Source organism: Conger conger, chromosome 9, assembly GCF_963514075.1.
Source record: "Conger conger chromosome 9, fConCon1.1, whole genome shotgun sequence".
Taxonomy (NCBI): domain Eukaryota; kingdom Metazoa; phylum Chordata; class Actinopteri; order Anguilliformes; family Congridae; genus Conger; species Conger conger.
Genome location: NC_083768.1, coordinates 12,638,337 through 12,660,615, shown reverse-complemented (window position 1 = coordinate 12,660,615; position 22,279 = coordinate 12,638,337). Strand labels below are relative to the sequence as shown.

The 22,279-nt window shown below is 44.9% G+C and overlaps 2 protein-coding genes across 5 annotated transcripts in view; one reads left to right on the top strand and one right to left on the bottom strand.

Annotated features, from left to right (window-relative positions):
* Positions 1–5,909, top strand: part of LOC133137588 (SWI/SNF-related matrix-associated actin-dependent regulator of chromatin subfamily D member 3-like) — a 63,211-nt gene extending 57,302 nt beyond the window's left edge. For all 4 annotated transcript variants that reach the window (XM_061255925.1, XM_061255927.1, XM_061255924.1 and 1 more), the window contains one exon: positions 125–5,909. In XM_061255925.1, the coding sequence (XP_061111909.1) occupies positions 125–178 (54 nt within the window). In that variant the 3' untranslated portion in view covers positions 179–5,909. The remainder of the gene's footprint in view (positions 1–124) is intronic.
* A 664-nt stretch (positions 5,910–6,573) lies between these two features.
* On the bottom strand, positions 6,574–20,818 carry chpf2 (chondroitin polymerizing factor 2). The gene is made up of 5 exons (XM_061255918.1): positions 18,986–20,818; positions 15,761–16,061; positions 14,990–15,253; positions 11,006–11,188; positions 6,574–8,438 (listed from the first exon to the last, which is right to left on the bottom strand). The coding sequence occupies exons 1-5, from the start codon at positions 19,261–19,263 to the stop codon at positions 7,161–7,163; spliced, it is 2,304 nt and encodes a 767-aa protein (XP_061111902.1). The 5' UTR covers positions 19,264–20,818; the 3' UTR covers positions 6,574–7,160.
* Positions 20,819–22,279: the final 1,461 nt, after the last annotated feature.

The following is a 22,279-nucleotide window of genomic DNA, read 5'->3' as shown; positions in this document are numbered from 1 at the left end:
CTTGCAGGCTTTTGTTCCACCAAAGCGGTAACACAACCGATTCTCCTGACCGGGGTCTTTGCTGGCTGATTAGCAGAATCGGGTGGTTTGTCCCGTGACGGTCAATCAATTTCTGTCCCCACAGATCCAGCAACGAAGACAAGAGCTGGAGCAGGCTCTGGCTGTGCGCAACACCTAAATCCTTCCCCACCTCCCTTCCTTTCAACGCTCCTGAGTCAATGAGATGCCCGCGCCTCGTCTGTGATGTTAATTTGATGTCATACTCATTTGTTATTGTGACCTTTGACCTCTGACCTGTGACTGGTGACCAATTGCACACGCCCTACACGTTGAGCCCAGTTCTGGAATCAAGCTGTTACCTGTTACACGCAAGTGCCACATCAAGGCCGTCAAACCCAATCTCTCCAACTCACAGGACAACAGAACACTGTCTGACCTCTGACCCCCATCCCCCCCCACCCTTCAGCATGTCCTGAATTTCTAAGCAGTGCACATCTGGATGTTTTTTTTTAAAAACCAGCTGCCTGTATTGTCAGTGGAGCCACAATGGATGTCACTAACTACCCCAGTGCAGCCCCTGTATATGCTGTGGGGTTTCCTCGGTGTCCCGGGGGTCCAGACTTTCAGTTCCCTCATTCCCCCGTGAAGTGGGTTGATGCATCTCCACACTGAACTAAAGACGGAGCTGAAACATGGTCAGGAACGCAGGAAAAGGTTGTCGAAAGGAGGTCGAAAGGAGGAGAAGGAGGTGGAAGAAACGGAGGGAAGGACTAGGGGGCTCCACACGGGCCCAGTGTTTTTTCAGTCAAGATTTTCAGTGTTCAACCGCAGCATTGGTTGTTAATCATCAGTATTAATTTCACAGTGTCAGTCTGGGGCCTGAAATCGTCCGTTTTCCACTTTGGTGTCGGGGTTGAGCCTATCCTGTTGCGTCTTTGGATTTTCTCAGAGCTCCTGAACAGATGTGCAAAACAAAATGCCCTGTTCTACTCGCCACACATTTGTAACCCGACACAAGACGGATGCTGTTAATTTTATGTAGTCTCACATTATTTTTTTAGCCTAAGCTGAAGAACCTAAGCTAAAAGCTTGCACGTTCCAGTTTCACGTCCTCCCTTGGAAGCATACACACTGGTGGGTATATCACCTTAAACCATAGACCACAGAGTCACACTGCCTGTATTAGAAAATAGAGAGAGCAGTGGTTTCCAACATTGTTCCTGGACATCTTCTGTCCCGTAGGTTTTAATTTCAACCCGAATGTGGCACACCTGATTCTACTCATTACCAGCTCAACAGGATCTCTAGCTGTTGAATGAGGTGTGCTTTGTCAGGGTTGGAGTGAAAACCTACCAGGCGGTAGATCTCTGGGAACAGGGTTGGGAACCAGTGACACAGAGAGACGTTTTTGCTCCATTCTGTGAGTAGAGGTGCGATATGACAATGTGTGTGCAGAGAGTGCAGTACTTGCTGTAGACCACAGGGGGGCGCTTGTGCGTCCATGCTCCCTTCATCTGTAGGGGCTTTGTGTTCTTTCCCTGAGCTGGTGCTGCACAGTACGCACAGCTATTTGCCAGTAAAGTAAGTAAACTAAGATCCCACACATACCGTGAAGTTATATTTAGTGACATTTTTATGTGGTAAAACCCAATCCTAAAACTTTAATTGAGAACATCCTGTCCTATGGTTGTCAATTCATAGGACTGTGTACCACAAACCAAAGATTAAACCCCACATCTCTTCAGTTCAGTCAGAGCAATCTGATTTTACATGAAATTTGTTTGATGTCATAGAAATCACTGACGGTGTTGGTCATCCATATCTGGGAATCATAGCTGTCACAAAAAAGTAAATCTAGAGAAATGTCAAAGGACACTTATGTCTTTCAAAATCCCAACAAGTGGTACTAGGATTAGGGCACTCTTAACCCTTTTAAGAGTGGGCTTTCTAGAATGTTTTTTTTTTTTTTCAATATTCTAAGTCAGTGTTCTAGAACTCCATTGGTTTCAATTACCAATAGTGATCATCAGCATTAGAATGTTGGGTTAAGAACATTCTACTCACATGTTTGTGATCATATCCCTTACAGCTGTCACAGTGTACCTTATCAAACAGGTGTTCAGAGCCCTCTCACTGTTGCAGGTGAAAATGTACTGTTTACTTAAGCTGACAGCCTTGAGGTGTCGCTCACTGTACTATGTGTCTTTGGACTGGGTTGTAATCGTTTGACAGCTTGTCACATTAACTGGACAGAAAATCTTAAATGTTTCCAAAGCATATGGAAAACCGATCGGTGTATATATGTAAGTGTCCAGTTCCATTACTGTGCATAATATGGAACCAGAGTGCCGTGACCCATTTTCAAGCAGGATTCAAATACTGTAAATATGGGCCATAATCCACCCAGGTGAACAATAACATTTTCACAGCGCTAATAGAAAGTTGATGGGAGTTTTATTATGTTAAATCAACGTCAGAGCAAGAGAAACCTCAGATGTGAATTTTTATCAAATTGCTGGTCCACTCTGGACACAAATGCAGTTGTCTGCAGTTGTCAGTGTTTTGAGTGTATGTGAGTGAAATATGATCAGTGTTAATCTGCAGCCAGAAACCGACAGCAACCCCCAGGTTTACATGAAGGAAAATAATTACTTCCTGCCAAATCCAACAGGTGAATTTAACAAAGCATGTTAGCAAGGCAGTGCTTATAACACTGTGTGGTAGCCGAATCGCTTAGTTTTACATTACAAGTGGAGAAACACCCACTTCTAAATGGCAGGGTGTTTTTACACTGCCCATTTCTGAACTCCACGGCAGTGCCTGTCTAGTCTCTAGTTCTGAAAGTGGAGAAAAAAAAGGCCTGCATTTCTTAAACTCCCCTTCAATGCCAGCAGCTACCAGTCCTTATCTCAAGAGTGATAGGGTACAAGCCGCACACAGTGTTGATTTGAAAATGTCAAGCATTCACATTTTAAAGTGCCATAGCATAGCATTGTTTTGTGGTACACCTGCGCAAGTTTTTTGTTTTTGTTTTAATAGTTATTTTCAGGAGTTTCATGTGTTGTACAGCAAAAGGACATAACAGCCGAGGAACATTTGACAGGCAGGACAGTTGGGCTTGACCAGAATTGGGTTGGGTTGCCACTGACTAGATTTATTGGAATTGTTAAAAAAAAAAAAAAACTTAAACATGAAAACATTCCCCTCCAATTTTCCTCCCTGAAGGGACGTTTTTTTTTTTTGGTTTTTTTTTCGGTCCCATAAAGAATAATGTTTGGATTCGGCCCTGTTGGAAGTGACTGCCTGGGCTTCTTAATGAGAACCATTCTAGCAATTTCCGTCTCTGTACTGGAGTGGCCACTTCTCAGCTGGAAATGTGCAGGAGCCAATGGCAGCAGAACGTGTCACAGGGCTGCCGCAGAAACATGATGTAATGGCATGTTTTCACAGGAAACAAACATGGTCATAAATATGCAGTCAGGCTGCTTGTAAATGGCAGTGGTAAATTTTCCAGTGCTCAAAAGCAAAAGGTGATTCATCTGTATACGTTACAAAGTATAACACAGGAAGTGAAGTATTCCCTAAATAGCTCCCTACACACAGATGTCTGTGCTCTTAAAAATGGAAAGTGTTAATCACATAAGCATTGTGAGACCTTCTCGGTTCCAACTGAAATATTTGACGAAAATGAGTTAGTGTCATAAATATGTTGTTCATAGGGCAATTCATTTCATAGGATTTTGTACATTCTGGGTACTTTTAGGGTGCATGTTATTTTAATCTGTGAAGAACTGCCCTGTGTTTCAGTTTTGCTGTTTTAGGATGTGAAAGCTTTGAAGCGACTCGAAACACAGATAGATCCTTAATTCCCAGTTTCATAATTTGCCTGAATTTAACCAATACCTCCATTCAGTGGACTTCAGTAATCAACAGACACAGAAGGGCTTCAGCCTTTTAAGGATCCAGCATCTGGATCTGAACTAGCTGATCTCATCAGGTTCCTCTCAATTACATGTTTCATAAGGGACTATGAAAGTGCAATGAAATGGGAGGCTGTTATGCTTTGCTTCTATTGACATGGGGAGGGGGGGCAATATATTTTAAGTCCACTAATACCCACAGAATTTATGAAGATCATCATGTAGCACTGCCTGTCACTGAATTTGCATCTTCAGCTCCCGATTGGATGTCATAGCTGTCCGTCTCATCATGGTACCCATGGGAAAAAAATGGAGCGCTTTTTTTTTTTTTTTTTTTGTACTTTGTGAAAATGCCTGTGAAAAAAAGACAAAGAAACCCATTGCCTCTAAAAAGATCTGCTTTGCTTTGTTTTCTAAACTGATGCATGCCGCATGGACATTACAGTTTATATTTTTTAAAGGATGCTTTTTGGCATGAAGACGTAACCATGAACACTGAATTCTGACTGTGAGACAAGTACACGTTTGGGCCCCTGTGATTTGGGAGTTGAGTGGCGCTCAGATCGGTCTGTAATGACTTCCTGTGCGACAAAAAATGAGGACCAGAATCCGTTCCAACGTTGTCGCCTGTTGGGGCCCGAAACAACTGTTCAGCAACACTGTCAGAGAACTGAAATACGCTTCAGACTCACTCCACCCTTCCTGTGCCCATCTCACTCCAAGCTGCCCCTTTCCTGACTGCTCCTGGAGCTCAGACAAACCCCCTTCCCCAAACAGGGATCCAGAATTCACAATCTGTACAGTACAGTGCCTGGCCTCTAGGAGGCACTATAGAGATCTATATTTAATGTAATGGCACTTGGTGTTTGTGCGGGGGGGGGTAAATTAAAATGTGACTGTGGTTTTGTTTTTTAGACTTGTGTGTGAAGGACAGTAGCATTTGCCAAAGTTTGTGCCTGCGAGGCTGTCATGTTAGAGGGTGTGTCCGTGTGACGTCAGTCGGGCTGGTCTGGACTGGTTTCAGTTCCTGGTTTGGTTTCTGCCGCCCAGCCAATTATGACGTTCATATCTGGGTTCTCTCCTGTGCGAAAAATCTAAAGAATGGCCAGCCTCACAGGCTAAACTAGGTAAGTCACAAGAAAAAAAAATGTTGGCTAATGTCTAACCAAAAAAAAAAACCTCTTTGAGGGGTTAATGACCTTATGAGTGTATCAGTAAGGACATTACTGTTACTCTGAAAGATGTCGACAAAGAAATGTTTTAACACAAAAGAACTGTGGTGTTGTATCACGACTTGCAAATACTTGTTTCAAGATTGTTTTTAATGTGGTAACTTCAAAAGTAAAATAAATGTTGTCAGAGACAAATAACCTTGGGAATATGCCCAAGCTCGTTTTGATGAACTCGGGCTGAGGTTGAAATGCCTTCTGAAGGTAAAGACTAGGAATGTGGGAGTGTAGGGTGGACTTTTTTTAACATCCATGTTATCTGTTCATTTAGTACAGACAGCTTTCCTTCTAGACAGGGAGGACTGGTGTGTATTGTAGGACTAACAGACCAAAAAGAAGCAAAACGACAACATCAGCAAAAAAAAATAAAAATCATCTTCTTGGCCTTGTTCCCTTGGGATGATGGGAAATGTAGTCACTAACCTGGCATATCCATGTCCTACCCCTTGCAACAACTCGTAGAGCTGCATGCTGTTCCTTTTATTCGTGCTGTAGGTCAAGTCTAGTTCCACCTTGTACATAGAAACACAGGGCGCCTCAGAACCACATAAAGAACCACCATTGTGTTTTATTTGGGCGTTTCTCAGAGCCCAGCTGAGTAGCGTGACGGGGCGTCCCGTCCTCACCGTTGTTTTAGGAAAGTGATCCTTTTCGTCCATTAATTCTTTTCCGTTTGGCCGCCGCTGCAGATCGAACAGTGGCCTGTAACTTTGTCCTGCTGGCTGTACAGAACATGTAATAAAACATTTCTAAATATGCAGTGGCTCGGCTGTTCGTGAGTGATGTCCATTCCATTCGTCCTCTTGGGGCCGTCCAAGATAGGCGCAGTCTACACTGGCCAACACCAGAGATTTCTAGAGTGGTTTTGCTCATTCGGTTAACTCGAAGGCATAGATCTAATTTGTCATCGTGAAGCAATATCTCATTGGATGGACTGTTTCATGATTCATTAGGAATATTCCAATTGTAAAATTTACTGGGTGAGGAGTAGAAAACTGTATTGGTCCACCCTTGTGAACCCTCAAAGGGCTTTTACAGAGATCCCTGGCCAATGGTATGCCAACATGTATCTCACTATACTCTTTAAGTGGGACATACACAACAGAAGAGTAACTCCCACCCCAAGGGTAAAATTGAAATTTCTTTCAGTACCATTGACCCTCAAATCAATTGGCATGATTTAAATAAAATTCTGTATTATATTACCACCCTGCATCCAAATATGCAATGTGTGAAAAGATGTATTTGCAAGCGGTTTAAAGGAAAGGTCTTTGAGTTGAGAAGGGGTTAAAAAAAAAAAACAGAAAAAGGCAGACCTTTATTTTACAGGCAGGGACATGATTGACACTAATGAACTGAGTCTACTCTGCATTCACTGGACCTAATGAGAATGTGCCAGAAGAAACGTCAGAAAGACCCACACGAACACTGGAAGCTTTTTAATGTAAAGATACAATCAGCCTGAGGTCAATGGCTCAGAATGGTCAGGGCGATCCGGACGGCCACTTTCAGAGACAAAAGTTACAGTAAACAGAACACGTACGTACTACTTCCACTTGGACTTCATATTCATATTCTTTTCTTTTTTTAATTCCATGAAAGAATCCCGTTCAGAACTCCGGGAAACCAAAAACAACTTGGGTGACAGAAGCAGAAACACCGCTTTGCACTTACCACCCTTTCACGCGACAAAGTTTCCACAACTGAATGTGACAAAATGGAGAGCCAGAGCCGGACAGTTCAGAGTTCAACCGTTTATCGGAGTCAAGTATGTCCGAGTCAAGTAGGTGGGGTCTTCAGTCCATCCAATCCAGCCTCTCCCCCGACAGTCTCTCCTATGTCCTATGAGGTGAGGCTGCACAGAGTCCAAGTCCCTCTGCTAATGCAGCATTTGTAACAGTAAATCCCACCAGCAAATGGTGTGTGTGCCCTTGTGTGATGGATTGGTCCTGTCCAGGGTGTATTCCCACCACTCGCTCGCTCACTCACTCACTCAAGAGTCCTGTAGTTCCTAAGTGCTGTTGGCCTGCTCCTGCTCGAACAGTGCCATGGCCAGGTGTGAGCGGGAGGCCAGTCCCTCCAGGTTGCTGAGGATGCAGCGGTGGTAGATGTCCTCACTGAACCGAGCGTTGCACACCCGCTGGACGTACTTCTGGACGAGTGCCGGCTCCACGGCCCGGAAGACGTGCAGCCCGGAGTAGCGCACGAAGATCTCGTAGACGTCCATGCTCTCCAGCAGCTCGTCGTTGTCCAGGATGTCGGCGGCCATCTTGGTGCGGGCGCTCATGTAGTCGGCGTTGTAGAAGCAGGCCTCGTCGAAGACGTGCCGGTCGAAGCGGCCGTCGCGAAGGCCTTCTGAGAAGGAGGAGGAGGCCGCGGCCGCCGAGGGCTGCTGGTCGCGGTACACGATGGCGGGGCTGTACTCCTGGAAGTGTATGGGGAAGAAGACCTGCCAGTTGCTGATGGCGTTCATGCGGCAGCGGTTGAGGAAGTCGCCGTTGACCTCCGTCCAGACGCTGGACAGGAAGAAGAGCGTGTCCACCGGGTGCTTCTTGGAGATGATGTCCATGAGCTTCACCTGCGAGGGCACTTCGGTCTTCACGCTGATCCAGGGGATCTTGGTGTCGCCGTACCGCTTCTCCACCTCGCCGATCATGGCCTTGACGCCGGCGAAGACGTCGGTCTCGCTGACCCGCTGGGCGTCGAAGGGCTCGTAGATGAAGAGGAAGGTGAGCAGCACGTTGTCGTGGGTGTCGAGCGCGTTCATGGCGTACGTGTCCAGGAAGTTGCCCACGTAGTCCTGCTCGCGGGCCGTGACGGGCAGGATGATCTGCACGCGGGTGGCCTCCGTCACGTAGGGCATGGGGATGATCTCGATGGAGCTGAGCGGCCGCAGCAGCCCCACCCGCTTGGCGATGACCTGGCTGTGGCCCTTCTGCGTGAAGACCTCCAGGGCCAGGTCCAGCGTGTACTCCATGCCGCGGGTGGGGTCGAAGCGCCGGTAGCCGTTGAGGAGGCGGCGCTTGCGGAAGCGCAGCTGGGGCTGGTACCGCTCGTTCAGACGCTCCACGGCCGTCTCCAGCACCGAGAGCACGTCGGCCCGGTCCGCCCCGCGGAGCTCGCACTTGGGCGACCCGTCGGCGCACGAGTACATGTGCTCCTCCGTGAAGTAGTCCCAGTTGATGACCTCGAAGCGCGTCTTGGGCCGGAAGGGCGGGTTGATCCCGATGGGCCAGGTGGCGCCCTCCTTCCCCTCCGGAGTGAGCTCGCTCAGGTTGCTGATCTGGACCTGCCAGACACAAGGACACGTGCAGAGTTACTGATCTGGACCTGCCAGACACAAGGACACGTTCAGAGTTACTGATCTGGACCTGCCAGACACAAGGACACGTGCAGAGTTACTGATCTGGACCTGCCAGACACAAGAACACGTTCAGAGTTACTGATCTGGACCTGGAGACACAAGGACACATTCAGAGTTACTGATCTGGACCTGGAGACACAAGGACACATTCAGAGTTACTGATCTGGACCTGCCGCAGTTTTCTTCCACAGTTTGAATCTCCATAGCACTGTACACGCCAGTCCAGACATCCCAGAATTAAACACAATACCCCAAGTCATAAAATTAAATTTCCTTTCCCTCCTCAGATGCAATTCCATTTCAGAGAATGGTATTTCTTTCTCTCTGATAAATACCTCAAATTGAAAGACATTAACCTCTGTTTATAGTAAATATGGCTAGTGAGGGGTACGGTTTTATGCTAAATCTCAACGTGTATTCATGCGCAACCATTCTTTACTTTCGAAATTAAAACAAAAACATTGCATGTCTGAGTCATACACAAGTGCCGAATCGGGAATATAAACATTCTTCATAAGGGCTGGAACAAATTTAGGAGTCGCTCTAAACACATGTTGATAAACATAAACATAGATTTACAGTTAATCTTCAGTGCCATACCGTGACTAGAACAGAACATTTGGTATATTTTAGAGCAAATTTTATGGACCGTTTTCAATTATATGTTTGAATCTTAAAACTGAACAATCATCTCATTGGTCCACCAAGTAAAACAGGTTAAAATATCCTATCACTTAATTTAGAATCCTAAACTCTCAGGAATTTCCAGGAAACATTTTCCCACTTTTGCAACCCTAAAGACCATCATTCTGGCACGCTATATTTGTCCAATGATGTAGTTGGAGACAGTTCCATTCCAGACATCATCTTTTTGTTAGACACATTTTTTTCTGATCTAGAGAAAACTCCAGGAACTGTTTTAAATTGTGAAACTTAAATTCAGGAACAGAACTGATCTGGTATCCAAAAACAGAGAGATGACTACAAGTGTTGACGAAACTGGTGATTTGTGAGGGTATGCCTGTGAGAAAGTGCAGACCATCTGCCTCTCCAGCTGTCGTAACGCTTCATGGAAACATGCGTGACCTTTCCTAAAAGAGGCTTCCCGATTAAATTCACAGTGGTTCCCTAGGTACAAAGACTATATCTTGGCCTTGGACCGCGAGTGGCCAGAACGGAAGTCGCTCCACTTGTACCATCTTGCAATCCTAAGGACAGATGCCACTGGCTATTTTCAGACTGCTGAAAAAACTGAAAAAATGGAGTCAGGTTTAAGGAGCAGATGCGTTCTGCTCCAAGCACTTCAGTTTGTCATTTTCATTTGCACAATGAAGGCTTAGAACTGCATGGAGATAGATTACTTGGGAATTTACCTTTGAACTCATCGTTCCTAAGCTGAAACACATGTAAGAGAAGGGGTCTGCTGCAGGCAATAGCAAGCTCTGGCATGCATTATAAAACTGCTGAGTCATAAGAAAATGAGGCCGTTCGTTCTCGCAAAAATCCCCCGTGCAGCTGTCCTTTGACAAAACTCATTTAACGTTGGGGTCATGAATTAAAAGTGACTACCCCACCATATTCCGTTGTTGTTACAGCTTGATGACCACTGGTGTGAACACATTGCACCGTGTTGTCTTTACAGCAGCACAGGCTGCAGTGGCAGACCATGTTACCTGTGTCAACGCCACCACAGCATCACCTGAACAGGGGGAACCAAACCCATGGACACAGGCATCATGACCTTCAATCAATGGCAGTAATGGACTGTAGAGATTTCGAATGTCCCTAAAACTGAGAAACAAGCTAGCATACGAGTAAGCACTTAGACTCAGGTATTTATTATACTTATTTTTAGACTTATTGGTCTTCTGGTGCTGAAGCCTATCCACTTAGAGGTTTGACGCATTGTGTGTTCATAGATGCTCTACAGACTGTTGTACGTGAAAATCCCAGGAGATCAGCAGTTTCTGAGATACCACCCTGTCTGGCACCAACAATCATTCCACGGTCAAAGTCACTTAGATCACATTTTCCCCACATTCTGGTGGTTGATGTGAACATGAACTGGAGCTCCTCACCCCTATCCACATGATTGTATTCCATTGCACTGCTACCACACAATCAGCTTATTAGATAATCACATGAATAAGTAGGTGTACAGGTGTTCCTAATAATGGTAAATGGATGGCATTTATATAGCGCCTTTATCCAAAGCGCTGTACAATTAATGCTTCTCATTCACCCATTCATACACACACTCACACACCAACGGCGATTGGCTGCCAGGCAAGGCGCTGACCAGCTCGTCAAGAGCATTCAGGGGTTAGGTGTCTTGCTCAGGGACACTTCGACACAGCCCGGGCAGGGGATCGAACCGGCAACCCTCCGACTGCCAGACAACTGCTCTTACTGCCTGAGCCATGTCGCCCTGCCACATAACGTACTCAGGGAGTGTACATACAAGCTTAGCTAAGGACAGGAGGGGCGCCCACCTGCAGCTGATGGATCTGCTGGTAGGTGCGGTCCAGCTCGATCTGGCTGAAGCGCTTGTGCAGGCGGTACATGAGGTCGGGCTCGGAGACCGGGTGCACGGTGAAGGCGTTCTTAAACTGCGGGCTCTCCTCGCGCTCGGGGTCCGCGTTCTTCTCCAGCTCAAAGTAGCGATACGTCATCTCCTGAAAGACCACACACAGACACACAGACACAGACACAGACACAGACACACACACACACACACACACACACACACACACACAGAAAATAAGAAATTCCCAGAGTTCAAAACATGACAAGTAAGTTAGTTGAATCTTCAACCTTGAAGTAATAACCGCAACTGACATTTTGGACGTAATTTTATATGAACTCCTAATTTTCCCTTTGCATTTGTCCTAAGGATATCTACTCTACAGGTTCTCCTTTCAATGATACTGTTCAGCATGTAGCCTAGTGGCTAAGGTATATAACAGGGACCTGGAAGGTTGGTGGTTCAAGTCCCGGTGTAGCCACGATAAGATCTGCACAGCCGTTAGGCCCTTGAGCGTGGTCCTTAACCCCGCATTGCTCCAGGGGGGATTGTCCCCTGTTTAGTCTAATCTAAGTCACTTTGAATAAAAGCGTCAGCTAAGTAACAAATTATTATTTATTTTTATCAAATCAAGATCAGGACAAAGCTGATGTGAAGACCTATATCTGTGAGTTACAACAAAGTCTAAGAAAGTGGTAAACATCCATAAAGGTAATTTACATGTGTGGGCTAATGATAATATTGGTATTTGCCGGTAAGGCTGCTTATGAAATCAGATGAAAACATTTAATTAAATGATCTGTTATTCAGCTGATGCTTTTATCCAAAGCGACTTAAGGTTGATAAGACTAAGTAGGGGACAATCCCTAGAGCAACGTGGGGTTAAGGGCCTTGCTCAAGGGCCCAACAAGGGCTGTGCAAATCTTATCCTGGCCACACCTGGGCTTGAACTACCAACCTTCCAGGTCCCAGTTATGAAACTTAACCACTACGCCACAGGCTGCCCATGACAAAATGAAACTTTCAACCCAGAAAGCTCTACTAATGGCTACCTTTTGCCTCACGCTGCCTACTTCTCGCACGACACCAAAGCCGCTTATTGACATAGAGAGAATTCAGGTTGTACTTATAGTATTAACACAATAGCACGTCACAAACCAAAACCTCAATGGCTTCCACCCGAACACTTGCACATTCGCAGACACCAGCCGCATTCAAATGCACTCGGGACTGAGGAAACTGGGCTCAGTGTGAAACCAAAGGGAACGGAAGGACATTTCAATTCCTCTCCCGTCTTCGGGAGGACTATGGGCAAACAAACTCTAAGGCAGTTGCATTCTGGGTAGAATACACTGCCGTATATGCTGGCACAATTGTCCAAGCTTCTCACAGCATGTGGTGAGTGATGTTAGAAATCCTCTGAAACTTCAAGAAAAAATTTCTTTTTTTCCTTAGGGAACTGCTAGAAATGCATACTTCTATAACAGTGGTGCACAACAATAATGGATCCATTTCAGTTAATTATTGTTTACTTACAGTAGCTCAATCATATCTTGATCTGACATTCATATAAGCAACCAGCTGCAGACTGCAAGTGTATCCTAAAGATTTTACTGCGCTCAAGTACAGGAGTGAAGCAATGTAGTTTATACAGCTGTCAGAGAACAAAAACTGAGGTTGGAATTGTGCACTCCTGGGCTATACTTTCTCCTGCCTGATGGAATTATGAGATTCTTAGTGCAGTGTTTGTATATTGACTGTGGTTCAATATGTGAACTGCATTAGACATATTGGACATCAAACAGAAATAATTGAAGCAATATAAAAAGAAACGAATCAGATGTCAAATGTCGAAACTGTTCTTTTTAGGTTTTGCGATGTGATCACAGAATGCTGTCCAACTGTAATTCAACCATTTCTGTCACTTAACACTTCTGCTATGGAAAACCTTGGGTCCTTGACTACACAGACTGTAACAGAACAGAAACGGACAGGGAATGTCATACACTTTCAATATAAATCTAACTGAACTGTAAAGCGCTTTTCAATCAGGACATTTCTTTCAAACGAAAGCCTACTTAAGCTACTTAATCATTGCCAGATGCTTGGTAACAAAAAAGAAAAATACTGTTTGAGGCACGATATAATTCTCTCTCTACATGTAAAGCCTACTGACGGTATTATGCACTCACCCAATGCCACTGGTTTGTGTCTTTCAAACCATCCTACTGAATTTAGAGCAAAATGTGGCAGGATGTGGCATGCTCAGGACCTGCTTGCAAGATATGTGCGTGACCCCTTTTGTATAAAAAAAAACTATCTTGGCCGAGGTGGCGCAACAGGCTAAGACGCAGCAGACTTGCGGTTGCAGTTTGCTGCAGTTCGGTCCTGCCAAAAAGCGAAGTTTGGCCGGCTCACGTGGAGCAGCAATAATTGGCTCGCTGCTCCAGAGGGAGGGACTTGGCAGGGTTAGTAGATCGCCGCACAAACAAGCACCTCGAGTGCCTCGGAATCACGGTCACGACTTGTGAGACGAGACGGCTTGAAGAAGGCGTGTCGCTCTCCTGCCGGCCGCCGAGGGACGGGGTGTGGGCGGCGTATCTAATACTAGCTCTAATTGAATCAGACGGGGTCCAGTTCGCTACCAAATTGGGGGGAAAAAAATGGAAAAAATCTGATAAAATTATTATTATTTTTTTTATATCTTGGGGCCCAATGCCTCATAACAGCCAACAGAATTTGCTATAATAAAAATGGTAAATGGTAAATGCATAATAGCATCCCAATAATAAAAACTTTATTCTCCCTAAAATGGGACAGAATGTTCTTCCAAATGTCCTGCAGACAAGCCGCAGGCCCAGAAAAAGGTGGTTTGACATCAACAGTGAGGTTTGCGAGGCTCGAGGTGCCTCTCTGTGCTGCAGGCCTGCTCTGCGGTTTGTTGCATAACCGAGAGGGGGGGTGGGGGGGTGGGGGGGGGGATGACGAGAGGGACGAGAGGGAACGGCTTCAGCGGAAAATGGCGCAAAATGGCAGGGTGGAAATTCTGGGTACTTCCTGTGTCACAATCTTCATCAGATCGACCCACAACATCACACAGGCTTCCTGTTCAGCCTGCTACGCTTGCTACATGTGGCCACGCTGTGATGAGCTGAAATGGAACGGACTCAGCTACCACCAGTCACACGACTATCAATTTAACGAGCTAGTTCACAAAGTTTGATAATTACGGTCATAGTAGTGAACTATAGTTTCAGAAATAGGCCCTCGATATAACCAAAATTTCAAAGAATAAATGCCAGCTTATTAAGCAGGCTAATTACAGTATACTACAAAATAATGAACTCAGCACAGGTATGTGTTACACATGAGAAACGTGAACATAAACACGTTTCCAGAGATGACAGATCAGACCAGTTAGCGCTACCTCGGCTGACAGCACGTTTCAGACAAGCCTGCCCCGCACTGAGGTGGCAGGTGGGGGGGGGGATTAGATCATGTCTGAGCACCGAATACACTGGGGCCGTTTTTTTTAAGAGGGTCTGTGAAGCCTGTTTAAGTTGGTTTATGGAAATAACCCACACATCAGTTAGAAGGAAAGTTACGAACCACTACCAGGGGATCAACGGTCAAGAGAGGAATAACAGCAATAAACACCTTCAAACCACAACACTGTTTATCCCTTCCCTGTCAGTGTGCTGACGTTGAAACGTCATTGGCCGTGGCAATTAGAACCAATTTTCAACCAATAAGCTTGAATTATTGCACAATACAACGTTTTGGTCGGGCCGTCAACTGCATACTTTGAAACCCGGATTAAATGACTGTAAACACAGGGTGAGCCTTTTTCAATGCCAGGAAAGGATTTACAATGGTTCTGTAACAATGTCGTAACACAAAAATCTTACCTATTGTCCCTTTAAAGGTGAAAATAAGCAATAAAGAGGCTTACCTGGTGCATCTCCACGCAGCTCAGACCCAGGTAGTCGATGATGCAGCGGCCGAGCCACTCGTCAGGCCTGACGCTCAGGATGTCGTTGCGGCAGACGTCCAGGTGGGGCTGCAGCCGGGCCAGCAGGCTGCGGGACAGCAGGTAGCCGTAGCCGCCGTAGCAGTACCGCGCGCGCTCCTCCCCGCCAATGAACTCCTCGGCCCGGCCCATGTAGAGGTCCTGCCCCGCGCTGAGGTGGCCCACCAGCTCCGACAGCCGCTCGGCCTGCGCGCAGGGGGGAACGGGACGGTTACCGCTGTCACCGTATCTCTACACTGACCCACGACGGCGCCGCGCCAAACGGTTGTTACCGCAAACGCCACGGCGACAGCTGACGCCTCCTGATACGTCTGAGCTTGGGATTTACAAACTGCTCGTGAAAACCTCTTCCCTGATCCCAACGGTATATCTTTGTGAGTGTTGGCAGTTGCTGAGACATTCGCCAATATGTTTCCTCAAGAACCTGTCTTTTCAATGTAGGCTTGGTTCAAAAATGGGAAGTTTCCAAACAGACTGGTAGGCTATGCCAAACTGAGACTTCTAGATTTCGCTGATATGTGGTGAAATGACCGCAGTACGTTTGGGTACTTTTTAAAAACATTTTCAGCACATCTTAACTGTACAGAGATAATACCATAAAGCTGCTTAAGAATCTCACAATGGAAGCTATCACAATGTAGCCACCATCGAGATCATTTTGGCCCACGTTAAACGTCCGGTCCCTTCCCTCACCTGCGTGTACGTGTCGTCCTGCACCAGGTAGAACCAGTCGTAGTCGTTGCCGAAGTGCTGGTGCAGGTGGCGCACCGTCTCGTACATGAGCCAGACGGGCCGGTCGTCGCCGTGGGCGACCACCGCCATCCCGTGGGGCACCTTGGGGCTGCGCAGGCCCGTGAAGAAGAACGTGCGGTGGAAGTGGTGGGCCACGGTGCGGTTCACCGCCACGGCCAGCGTGCCGAGGGTCAGCCGCGACGTCAGCACCCCCACCAGGAGGCGCTCTCGAATCCCCAGCTCCGTGTGGATGTAGCGGGTCCTGCGGGGATGGCGGGCGTTAGGCTACCTTTAACCTTTAACCTTTAACTGTAACCTGTTTTACATTACATTACATTAAATTATTGTCATTTGACAGACGCTCTTATCCAGAGCGACGTACAACAAAGTGCATACCCATAACCAGGGCTAAGTGCGCTGAAAGACCCTAGAGGGAAGTACAATTTCAAATTGCTACCCGTACAACAAAGACGTATTTTATTTATTTTTTTTTTAAACAACAAATAAACAAACAACAAAGCAAAAGTGACCAAACTTAACTATCCAAATACTGCTTACCTAGCCAACTAAAAATACCGAAACACTACGTAATTCACAAAGACAACAATTAAGGATCATAGGGAGGTAGGGAGGTAGGGAGGTAGGGAGGGATGGGGAGAGGTGGGGATGGGGAGAGGTTTTAACAAACCCATTTGAGTTGCTGATGCTGCGATGGATCGCTTGTGACATTTCAGCGATATCCATTCTACCTTTACTTTACACCTTGCTGGCCAGTAGAGGATTATCAGAAATCTAAAATATTTGATCGGCCCCAAACTAAAATGTGTGCAAAAATACTTGTTGATCTGATGAGACGTTATACATTTTCACATTGATTCTTATCAACATTTTCCTCATAATCTTTGCCATACAATGGTGTGGGCAGAATACCTCTCTTTAAGATTTTCAATCATAACTCTAAGACAGACCCACAGAGTGGGGATGATGGGATTACATCAAAGCCCTCATACATCCCACACTAATCACTAAATTTCCACCGAGTACAGATGGCTGAGTCCATTACATTAAATTACATTACATGTAATTTGGCTGAGGCTTGCATCCAAAGCAACTTACAGTTGATTTAGACTAAGCAGGATTCCCTGGAGCAATGCAGGGTTAAGGGTGTGGATCTTATTGTGGCTACACCGGGGATCAAATCACCGACCATGCGGATCCCAGTCATGTACCTTAACCAATACACTACAGGCCGCCCCAAGTTCACAAGCACAAACCAGCAGACAAGAACAAAATCTAAAACGACTCATTTCTGGATGTGTGTACTAAACCTGACATAGTTGGCAGACCTTTGAGTCCAAGTGTCTAAGTGCATTAAAGGGCACCAGCCTTTAAAAGTGTTCGTTTCAATGATCTAAGCATGTAATCAGCTTACAGGACCAATGCCAAGCTTAGATGGCGGGTACACAGCAGTCCCAAGCGAACCTGTGTTACCAGTCTCTGTTGTAAAGCGGATATCTTGAACTAGCAGGCTTAGCACACATAAATCCTGCAGATTCCAAATCAACTGTGAGTAGACTAATGGGACTGTAGTTCCAGATCTAGCCCAATTTCGGCATAAGACAAATTCTTGTGAGGGTTAGTAGCAAGATAAGTAGATTGAGGGTTAGCCAATTAAAGGAATAAAAACCCTGAAAACCATAGAATATAGGAAGAGGAAAGGTTTTTTTTAAAGTAAAACCATCCAACACAAAGTGGCAAAGATGCATGTCACCACACTGATATGAATGAGCATCTTTAATAATCATCTACATTACCATTTTCTTACTTTTGGGATTATTCTGGGCTGCATACATGCATACTTTTGGGGGAAAAAAACCGTATAACAACCAACAGATGTTTAAACTCATAAAAGAAGGCTTGGCCAAATGTCTTTTCCAGAATTCCCCATTGTACTCCCCAATTGGGCATGGTCAACCGTATCTGTATGTATTCATCCCATTGCTACAATATTTTCCCCACATTAAGAGGGCATATTCTAGTACACAAGACCGTCTCAAAATTGGCATTTCCAATCAGTGTGCTATCCCCTAGCTATGCTGCATATTAACTGCATCCGAGGGCTGTGTAACTTTCACTACTGGATGCACTACATGGGAAGCCTAGAAGTGCAATTTAGCATTAATTTGAGCATTTTTGGCGCTTGAACGCAGGACCAAAAACAAGCTGCTACAGGAAAACATTACAGCCCAGGCGTGAAGACATCTTTTTCCTCTCTGAAAGCTGCTGAGACGAAGAGTGCTTCTCACACACAAAGAAGCACATTGATATCAGGAGGTCTGCGCGTGCAAGGTATACAGTGACACATTCTACACCCTGTATGTCTAATTACGGGAGGGGTGTGCAGTAAGCACTGCCCATTACCTTGAATACAGTCCACATCCTGTTTACTCCCATGATATGCAAAATTTAACACTTAAAAAATATATATCCTTGCTCAAAGTTAAGTACAATGGGCCAGAAAATCCCCCACTAATGCAAGTAGGCTCCCAGTCTTCACAAATCTATGCAGAATTTCGCTGGGTAAGGAGGATTTCAGAGGAGTCCCACAAAAACAACACTTGAGTCCCAGGCTGGAAGAAGGCTGTGGCTTAGCACACACACACACACACCCCTTCAAGCAAGAGCACACAGGCAGGCTCTGTCCCATTAAGGTTGCTCCTAACATGGCTCCAAAGAAAAAAAAATGAGCAAAGCAGACACACATATGCTTTCTCCGGTACCTACATCAATCATTTTGAAAATGACAAAAAGTTAAATGCAAACACAGGTTAACAAAAACTTACAGTACAAAGAGTCTCCAGGCAGTAATGGCCATTTTTAAAAAAAGGCTAAATATTCAGGCTATCATAATTTATTCTCATGGTATCAGTCTGTCAGGCAACTTATTCACTAGCTAGGCCAGGGAGGCATATGTAATATCCCCAGTCCCTTACTCAGGTTCAACACTAATCTAGGTCATTTGTATTGACCAGACCAACAATGTGGGCTCTCAACTATAAGGGGTGTTCCACAGAACAACCTAAAGCAACTTTAAAATTACACATCTGACGAGGTACTGAATTGAAGTACTAAGTGCTGCGTAACAATCACAAACAATTCAATGTCGGTGCAATCGCGCATATTTACCTGAGGACTTTCTTGTGCGGTTTATTGGGGTCCTTGTGGTAGGGCACTATGCGAGGTTGAAAGTCTTCGTTCGCGGCATCGCCTCCAAGACCTCCTTGGGAGTCCCCCCCAAGACTGCCTGGGAACAGTCCCCCATTTGCAAAGTCGTCTCCACATGGTTCCTCCGTGTCTCCCTGAGTCCAGGACACCATGAGCAGACTCAGGCTGCATCCGAGCGAAAGCCCCAGGATCAGAGGTAGCGCAGGCCGGAACAGCGCAAGGAACGAGGACAAACGCATGGCTCCCGCTGTTCAGGCTCAACGTCAAGTAGAAACTTTAAAAACGGCAGTTCCTCTTGCGATTCAAGACCGGGTAAAATCCTTGCTCAACAGCTGTCAACAAATGGCAGTCATGCTACATTCCAATGTCTACAGTCGGTGGTGAAAACAGCAGGTCTTCTTTTTGTTGTGTTGTCATCTGCATATCGCTGCACGTCCCGTCAGATTGGGCAAAATATTAAATATCCGTTGTTATGCCTTGGACCAAGTCAAAAATATATACAAGTAATAATAATTAAGCAATTCTTCTACGGTCCTGATTGTTCCGCATTTTAGCACGAGGTGAGATACCGTTAGCGTGCCTTCAGAACATTTGCGTCGGAAGAGGTTAGCTAGCTAGCCAAGATAATTTCCTTGAGTCAAAATAGCTTTAAAACAAATTACTGTATCGCTGTGATGCCAAGTCGAAAACAACTTCGATCCCTAAGATAATGTTCAATTAGTAGTTGCACGACCGTTTAAACACAATGGTTTTGATGTAATTCTCAAGAATCATAGCTTATGTTCAATATGAAATGTTACATTAACGTGACTACCGCGTTCAGTACTAACTCACTACAAGGCAGTCTCTAATCGACATTTTTATGAATGACATTCATTTAGCTACCTGAAATTAAAAACATAGCTTGTTAAAAGTGCATTCAATCTTTATCAGCATGTAATGCACACTGGTTAAAATTGAAACCACCGTCAATTTCAAGTGAAACGGGCATTTATATCCCTTTAACTTGGCATGCTTTTCTTCTGTCACTGCAAGTCATTTGGTCGCACAAAAATCGTTTGCATAGCTGAGGAGCGTTATATTAACTATATTTTGATAGAACCGTTCTTGAACACATGAAATTCAGTTTGCCATAGCTCTAATTATTTTCATTTGCAGATCGTCCTCCTCGTCAAAATCAAAAACTATTCCGTTCCTGAGTCAATGAAAGGTCAACCTTGACAATATCATCTTTTCGTCATTTCACCCCTTGAAACGACGGCTGTGGTTATCCAAAAACAGCATCATATTAGTAAGCTTCCCTCCAAGCTAAATGAGCTAGTATAGCTAAAAATCCAACAAAAAATATCCTGTTACATTTTTTTTAGAAACGGAAGGGAACATCTTCATTCAAAGTCAGATACTCTCTGCATTCTACAGCAGGAAACGCGCACGCAGATTGTCGCTGTCACAAAAACAGATTGCTATCTTTACAATTTGCTGGCAGGCTGCGCGTTGCGCAATGTTTTGAGACAATGCGAGTGACAACGCGTTGTCGTCTTCCTCACCAAGAGAGCTCGGCGATGTCCCGTTTTCATTGGCTGTAGTGGGTTTTCTGCATCTCAGTGAAGTAGTCGTTTCCCCGTTGTTTAATGTCGGAGTTCAACCCTTTACTGGATTATCTCATCAAAACGTATTAGTGCGCAGTTACTGAATGTATTAACGTTGTCTTTCTGAAGGACATATTTGACATTCCAAATAGTTGAACACAGTGAACGGATTTTAAGAAAGGCACAAGCTACACGTCATGTGCAGCGGCGGACCCACGGGAAACAAAATATTCAAACATTAAGTTCCACAAACTAATCGGTCCTATTGCTTGCCGTTTTTGCTATGGAATTTGGAGTCTGCTTTCAGACCTTCACAAACGCCTCTAAATCTACTACACGCATCAATGCTGTTATCCCTACAAATACATATACTGTAGCCTACTACTTAGTCTTAGCTACGCCAATGGCAATGGTCAACATCATTAACCAGTCGAATTACACCGCTTCTGCCTTTAAAACTCAACCATTGCTTGAAAAAATATCTAAAGAGGAAGTTCTTAATAATTACAGACATTACATTTACGTTTTTGTCATTTGGCGGACGCTTTTAATCCAAAGCGATTTACAAGTGCATAGGTTCTTCCACAAGTTAAAAGCATCAAATCAGGAAAAAAAAACAATAGTCATCGTAAGTGCAATTTTTTAAACATTTTATTTCATTTTTTTATTAAGGTTTAGGGTTAGACAAGAGGGATATTAGAATGGGGAATCAAGAGGGAGGACAAAGGTATAGTCTCAAAAGGTTCGTCTGCGTCGAAATAGGGGGAGGGATTCTGCTGTCCTGACAGTGGCCAGTCATTCCACCACTGAGGGACCAGAACGGAAAACAGGCGTGAACGTGCAAAACCAATTATTTTCGATAGAAGAACCTTCATTTTTGGATCCAAAATTCAGTAATTTCATTCATTTTATATCCAAAATACTGGAAAGGATCCTGGCATGTTTCTTGGCATGTTTCCAGGTATAACGGTATAAGGGTTTCCTCAGCATGAAAATAAAATGGAAAATAAAAAGGGACATGATCAGATTAATTTATTAACTGATCAGATTAACTGATCAGAATCGTTAACTTTCTAATTCAAATAACAATCTTTTTTTTTTTTTTTCAGTCTAGTTTCAGGTCTCCTCACAGCGCTGAAACGGCTGTGACTCATATCCAATGAGCTGTCAATCGCAGCGTTCCTATTACTGGAACCGAGCACCACAGCCTTTGACTTTGGAAATTATTTTGTAAAGTTTAGAAGGCCAAGCGTTAGCATTAGCATGATTCGATTCCTCTTTATATATATGGTTCAGTGATCTTTAAAACATGCTGTCCTAGCCTTAACGTGAGTGAAATGAGAGGGACAAATCAAAGATCATACCAAGATTATTTCACTGTAGGGCTCTGTGATATCTTACAACCATTAAGGGTGGTGGTCAAATGTTGAGACAGATACCTGTCTAACAAGGAACAATTCATGGTAAATGGTTGGCATTTATATAGCGCCTTTATCCAAAGGGCTGTACAATTGATGCTTCTCATTCACCCATTCATACACACACTCACACACCAACAGCAATGCAAGGCATCCATGCAAGGCACCGACCAGCCCATCAGGAGCATTTAGGGGTTAGGTGTCTTGCTCAGGGACACTTCGCACCCAGGGCGAGATCGAACCGGCAA